General features: G+C 37.2%; 1 protein-coding gene across 1 annotated transcript in view; it reads left to right on the forward strand.

Annotated features, from left to right (window-relative positions):
• nphp3 (nephronophthisis 3) overlaps positions 1–7440 on the forward strand; it is a 32444-nt gene that overhangs the window by 18133 nt on the left and 6871 nt on the right. Inside the window, exons 9-18 of the mRNA XM_016490009.1 lie at positions 1467–1541; positions 2128–2283; positions 2511–2614; positions 2708–2822; positions 3748–3891; positions 4681–4778; positions 4887–4989; positions 5072–5154; positions 6198–6336; positions 6433–6597. Of these exons, the coding sequence (XP_016345495.1) occupies positions 1467–1541; positions 2128–2283; positions 2511–2614; positions 2708–2822; positions 3748–3891; positions 4681–4778; positions 4887–4989; positions 5072–5154; positions 6198–6336; positions 6433–6597 (1182 nt within the window). The remainder of the gene's footprint in view (positions 1–1466; positions 1542–2127; positions 2284–2510; positions 2615–2707; positions 2823–3747; positions 3892–4680; positions 4779–4886; positions 4990–5071; positions 5155–6197; positions 6337–6432; positions 6598–7440) is intronic.

Here is a 7440-nt window from a genome sequence, read left to right on the forward strand (position 1 = left end):
CACCACCATATTTTACTGTTGGTATGATGTTCTTTTTCTGAAATGCAGTGTTACTTTTACGCCAGACGTAATGGGCCACACACCTTCCAAAAAGTTCAACTTTTGTCGCATCAGTCCACTGAATATTTGTCCAAAAGTCTTGGGGATAATCAAGATATTTTTTGGCAAATGTGAGACGAGCCTTTGTGTACTTTTTGGTCAGCAGTGGCTTTTGCCTTGGAACACTCCCATGGATGCCATTTTTGCCCAGTCTCTTTCTTATTGTTGAATCATAAACACTGACCTTAATTGAGGCAAGTGAGGCCTGCAGCTCTTTAGATGTTGTTCTGGGTTCTTTTATGACCTCCTGGATGAGTCGTCGTTGTGCTCTTGGAGTAATTTTGGTTGGCCGGCAACTCCTGGGAAGGTTCACCACTGTTCCAAGTTTTCTCCATTTGCGGAAAATGGCTCTGACCGTGGTTCGATGGAGTCCCAAAGCCTTAGAAATGGCTTTATAAACCTTTCCAGACTGATACATGTCAACTATTTTGTTTCTCATCTGTTCTTGAATTTCTTTAGATCTTTAGCATGTGTTGCTCTTTAAGCATGCTTCACTTTGTCAGACAGGTTCTATTTAAGTGATTTCTTGATTCAACAGGTCTGGCAGTAATCAGGCTTGGGTGTGGCTAGTGAAATTTAACTCCGCTTTCTAAAATAATGTGGTTAATCACAGTTCTTTCATGATTTAGCTGGAGGGGGCAATTAATTTTTCACGTAGTGCCAGGCAGGTTTGGACAGCTTATTTCCCTTAATAAATGAAATCATCATTTAAAAACTGCATTTTGTATTTACTTGCATTATCTTTGTGTAATATAAAAATTTTTTGATGATCTGAATCTTTTAAGTGTGACCAATATTCAATAAATAAAAAAAACAGGAAGGGGGCACAAAACTTTTCACAGCACTGTAGCACAACTATGTGGTAGTAATATATATAACCCACGCTTTTAAAAAAAGGTATATAAATTTGGTCATTTTTGACCGTGAATAGTAAGTAAGGTGTTTTTAAGGAAATGATATAAAACTCCCTGAGGTAGTAACAATAACGTGACGCACTTCTTCTGAGATTTTAGGTAATTTATGTTTTATTTAGCTCTTATTTGTTTGAAAATGTCTCTGTTTCACATGCAAAGGCAAACCTTTGGCACTTCACTACATTCATTCCATATAGTCTTATCAGTTTTGAATGCAAACAGCCAATGTGTGATTTTTATGACCACTTAGACTCATCGAATGAATGTCTTTTTTGTTTGTTTAGATTGAATATCTAAAAAGTCACCATGTTTTGAACCACTCAGATTAAGGAAACCATTTTTAGAAAAAGAAAGAAAGAAAGAAAATTAAATTGGTCAAAAATGACCAAGAAACTTAGTTCACTTTCACACTTTATTTTTGGTGAATTATTCTTTGCTGCTTGTTTTCTGCAGGTAGTGGATCATGCTGGGTCTGTAGAGGAAGGAGCTGCTCTTATCTTCACTCAACTTGAAAGAGTTATCAAACAGGTACACACACACACACAGAAAAACACAAGCGGGTATTGTGGTTAATAGCATTCTGGTACTTCTCGATCACTTCTCAAGTGATCATGCACTTGAGATACGATGTGGTAAAAATAACCCAGCTGTCAAGAGCTTGGTAAATACTGGGCAGCACACATGTTATGTTAAACTAACAATGGAAGTTATCATTGCTTACTATTTTTAAATATTTACAACAAAATAATATATGCAGTAGATTTACAGTGAAATTAAATAGGTTTTTAGGTCTATGCAGAAATACAGTAGGAGCAGACTCAATGGACTGTCAAGTGAAAATGACTGTTGACAGTCCAGTTTGGAACAGAAAAACCAGAAGTGGGTAACTGAGATTGCATATATTGTTTCTACTGTTGGTAAAACTGACCCAGCCACTGAAAAAGAAAAAAACTGCCTAACACTTTGAAAATAACCCAGCGTTTGTGTAAAAATATAAGCATTGTTTAGAGTGTGGTTCACTATTTAAGGTTCTGTAAGAGGAACCTATTTTCTTGAGGAGATGCATGATGTTAAACAGAAAGGCTGATGATACACAAGGCAACTCTTTTTTCAGGAGTTGTTGGGTTTGGAGTTAGAAGAGAGTGGAGCGGTGGAGGAGAGAGAAGAGGAAGACTCTGGTGATGTGCTGTGGGATCTTCATGATGAGCAGGAGCAGATTGAGGCATTCCAGCAGGCTTGCAGCTCAGCTTCCAGATTCAGCTTCCAGAAGGCATGATGGCTCTGTTATAATTTTCTGTATTGTTCATGAGTAGGTCCACAAGAAATCTGGGGGGAAAATCGGTGTAATTCCGTGTATTTGACAATAGCTGAAAGTACTACACATACATTGATTGCTAAAATTATTATTAGAGTAAACGAATCTTGAATAAACTGTATACGAATGGCAGGAAATGTGTAAATTCACTGAGCTCAGTGCTGTATTGGTTCTTTTCTCAGTATGTCGACCGACTCAATGACATGGTAGCCGCCCCTCCACCCACCCCACCACTACTGGTATCTGGTGCACCTGGATCGGGCAAATCACTTCTGCTTGCTAAATGGTTGTTTCATCTTAACTCTAGATATTAGGTATTTTTTGCACAATAATAATATACGTCAATTTTCACACTAAACAATATGTAATTTCTCTGCAGGATAGAGTTACAGCAGAAACACTCTCCCAACGCCCTCATCCTGTATCACTTCACAGGACATCCTCTCTCTACCAGCACAGATCCAGTGCTCATCATTAAGCGCCTCACAGTGAAGGTCAGACACAGATACACACTAGTGATGCGCAGATGGCGGTTATATCCGCGGGCGCTGCGGATAATCCGCGGATCGGGTGGGTCGGGTAATAAAAAAATGCATTCTGATTATTTGCGGGTGGGTCGCGGGTGGATAAAATAAATCATTAATGATGCAAGTATTAACTACATTTTCTAAATTATGAACGTGTTTTAAATAGGCTACAGAAATTGAATAAACTGTAAATTAACATTAAAAGTTATTCAACAAAACATTATTTAGTCAAGAGCAGTAAGTTTTGTTGTTTGATTAACATTAATAAAAGACGGCACAGCTAGGCTGCTGTCTCAAGACCTGTTTCACGGATCCAATACTGATACTCATGCGTTTTATTTTGCAACTTGGAAATTGCTGTTCAATGACTTTTCCAGTTTTTTTATTACCGTACGAACCCTAATGTGATTATCGGGTGCGAGTCGGGTGCGGTTATCTAAATCAGACAAAAAATACAGGTGCGGGCGGTTGGCGGGTGGATAATTTATTTGAAGTCATTTCACTCTATTAAGCTCCTTAAACTGTGAAAAGAACAGAGGCAGAGACCAGAATCAGTTATGTTATAACTAGTGCTTTATTACACGCAGCCTGTAAGAAATCTGCTTTAGGCCAATCATAAAGCATACTGTTTACAGTATGCATCACTGCTTTTTCTATGTAAACGCGTGCCAATCGGACGTCTGCGCTCAAGACCCTACCGACCCTAATTTCCGATGATTGACATCACAGAGTTTACCAGTATTTTGGTACTGATGTGTGAATAGTATCTTACTGGTAATAAGAAGGTTACATAAAGGTTACATAAAAGGGTTTTATAGACACAATTCAAGCATAGTTAACTAAACCTAAAACTTTCCTCTGAACAAGTTCTCTTTCCCAATCGTCGTTGTAGCTGCTCCAGCATTTCTGGTCTATTTCCGGCCTCTCGATGGACCCTTCTAAGATCCTTGAAGAGTTCCCACGCTGGCTAGAGCGGCTGTCTGCGCATCACCACGGCAACATCATAATCATCATTGACTCCATTGACCAAATGCAGGTAACACTTCCTCAAATAATCTTCCTCATTGAGCTGTGCTATGTTTGTCTGTGCTCATGTTTAACGATGTTGGTGAAGACACACAACTAAACACCCACATTTAGTTGTGGGAGTTAATAGTAATCGATTTTACATTTTGTCATCAACTGTTTACATAATGCTAAAATTTCTTTAATTTCAGCCGTAATTTTCAGCCTTTTTCTATATGGAAAGGGTATTTATATATCTTTCATTAGGAATAAATTAAATAAGAGATATTTGTTAGTGACTAGATATTTGTTTGTCTATGTGTGTATATATACACACACACACACACACACACACACACACAGTTAAATGTAGTTTTAAATGACATGTAATCAGATCTCAAAATAAATATCCATTTGTCATAATGTACATTATAATGTTGAGATGCCTAAATTCACTTTAGCATTTAAAATTATTTATTTTAATTTTCTTTTAGTTTATTTTGACAAAATGATATAGAAAATAGTGTAACATTTTTAAATGTAGTTTTAAATGACATGTAATCAGATCTCAAAATAAATATCCATTTGTCATAATGTACATTATAATGTTGAGATGCCTAAATTCACTTTAGCATTTAAAATTATTTATTTTAATTTTCTTTTAGTTTATTTTGACAAAATGATATAGAAAATAGTGTAACATTTTAACACTTATCAACCATAAATCAGTTTTAAACTATAGTATAAAATAAATATCAGCTTTTCATTATTAATTATATATTCTTCAGCATGATCAGTTTGTTATTTTTGTATTCCCCAGAATGCTGAGCGGCACATGAAGTGGCTGATTGATCCTCTTCCTGCTAATGTGAGAGTCCTGGTGTCAGTTAATGTGGAGACCTGCCCACAGGCATGGAGGTTTGTGATGCACAAACACACATTATAGCTCATTTCAGTTCAGATATTATGCGTTTAATGTAATATTATACACAGGTAGACAAGCACAAAACATATTATGCTATTTAGATTGTGGCCCACGCTGCACCTGGACCCACTCAATCCCAGAGAGGTGAAGAGTCTCATCAGCACAGAGTGCGTGAACAGCGATATCAAACTCGCCAAAGATCAGGTAAACATCCTTGTCAGTCTGTGTTCATAATATTTGTTTATGTATTTTGAGTATGAGTATCGTCTGTATTGCTTGCAAACAGGAAAAGAAGTTGGAGAGACATTGCCGTTCAGCTGCAACATGCAATGCGCTCTATATCTCACTACTGGCAAGACTTATTACACAGTAAGTAGATGTGTGAGTGAGTAGATTGTGTGTTTGTGGGTCTGTGTCTATTAATATTCCTTGTTTGTATTTATAGTTCTGTGTGCATGTGTGTTGTGAGAGTGTGAGAGCGTGTGATATATATATATATATATAGTGGTGGCCAAAATTGTTAGAACACTTGGCATATTTAAGAGGTTTCAGTTGTTTTTGTTGAATTGGCCATTACAATACCCATAAAACAAACTATTGCCAGAACTACATGCAATGGAAGGAATCTGCTGGAACATTGAAAATGATGGACTGGCCCCCTCAAAATCCGGACCTCAACCCCATCGAACCAATTTGGGGCGAGTTGGAAAATAAACTGGACAGATCTATTATACATTCAAAGGAAAGCCTTTGGCTTGAGTTGCAGAAGGCATGGGATAACATTAGTGTTGAAATTCTCAGGAAATATAGTGACACTATGCCAGAGACATGTGCTGCTGTAATTGCTGCAAAAGGTGGACATACCAAATATTAAAGTTAAAAGTGGATAAAAACAGTACGTCTCACTTTATCTGATATTTTTGTGCTCAGAGCAACCATCTGCGTGTTTCATGAACATTATGAAATGAAATCATGTTTTGGAAGCAAAAAAGGTAAATATTTTCAGATCTTTCAGGTGTTCTAACAATTTTGGCCACCACTGAATATATTGTAGAATGTGCATTTTCCAAAGTGACAAAGCTATCAGTTCATTTGGAAATGGACACATTTCTGGTAAGCGACAAGACAGGCTTGGTTTAATTAAATTGAAACATTTAATGTACAATATTTAAAAAAAAAAAAAATGTAATCTATTAGTATATTATTTGTAAAAAAAAAAAAAAAAAAAGTAAATATATAATATAACAAAAAAAAAAATGTTTGTAACAATTCTGTTAAGTGACAAGGCGGGGATGGTTTTTGGCCTACAGTAATCTTAAAACAGCCAAATTCCAGTCCAATTATTGTCTCTCTTTAGCACACACTTTGTCTGTTTGTATGGGAAAATAAGATTTTTATGTTTAATCTGTCAGCTCTAGATCTTCCTGGACATTGGAGAGGACTCTACAGCAGTGTGCGTTGTGTCAAGGTACAGTATCGCTATACAGACTGGGCCTGAAGTCGGCGCTTGACTCACTCAGCACGGATCAGGAAAAACACATCATGAAAGAGGTCACCTGTCCAAAGTTACCTATTCGAAGAAGAGTATCACAAAAAAAACCACTAAAGTACAGTTTAACTTATTTATTTGTATTTCTCCTTGTGCAGTTATTGTGCCTGGTATGTGCCAGTCACAACGGCATTAGTGAATCAGAGGCTTTGGAGCTGTTCCCAGACCTGAGTTTTCCCGCTCTCACCTCTCTGCTCCACAATCTGGAGAGACTCCTCATCATTACCTACGCCTGTGGCCTCATTCACTTTCAGCACCCACAGGTGTGTATGTCTCTGACCTAGCTGTACCTTTGAAGTTATATTTGGCAAAATGTCCCTTAAAGGGTTAGTTCACCCCAAAATGAAAATTCTGTCATTAATTACTCACCCTCATGTCGTTCAAAACCCGTAAGACCTTTGTTCATCTTCGGAACACAAATTAAGATATTTTTGATGGAATCTGGGAGCTCTCTGACCGTCCCATAGACAGCAACGCAGCTGAAATGTTCCCAGACAGAAATGTAGCAAGGACATCAGTAAAACAGTCCATGTGACATCAGTGGTTCAACTTCAATTTTGCGAAGCTAGGAGAATACTTTTTGTGCGCAAAGAAAACAAAAATAACATAATTTATTTAACAACTCTTCTCCTCCGAGTTACGTCTTCTGCCATTTTTGAGAGTACCCAAGAACTTAATCGGCGTTTATGTTAGTGGGGAAAGCGCGCGAATGAACGTAATCGGCGTAATCAGTGTTGTTTACACAGGGTAAATCATGCGTATGCGTTGTGATACTCTCCAAAATGGCGGAAGACGTAACTCGGGGGAGAAGAATTGTTGAATAAATTTTAAAATTTGTTTTCTTTGCGCTCAAAAAGTATTCTCGTAGCTTCGTAAAACTGAAGTTGAGCCACTGATGTCACATGGACTGTTTTACCGATGTCCTTACCAGTGTTGGGGAAAGTTACTTTTAAAAGTAATGCATTACAATATTGCGTTACTCCATAAAAAAAGTAACTAATCAAGTTACTTAGTTACTTTTTATGGATAGTAATGCGTTACGTTACTTTTGCGTTACTTTTTAAATCTGGGCAGGGCTTGCTTGTTTGTTTTTAAAATAAAAAAGT

The sequence above is a fragment of the Sinocyclocheilus anshuiensis genome, unplaced genomic scaffold, assembly GCF_001515605.1.
Source record: "Sinocyclocheilus anshuiensis isolate Anshui unplaced genomic scaffold, SAMN03320099.WGS_v1.1 scaffold106, whole genome shotgun sequence".
NCBI classification, from domain to species: domain Eukaryota; kingdom Metazoa; phylum Chordata; class Actinopteri; order Cypriniformes; family Cyprinidae; genus Sinocyclocheilus; species Sinocyclocheilus anshuiensis.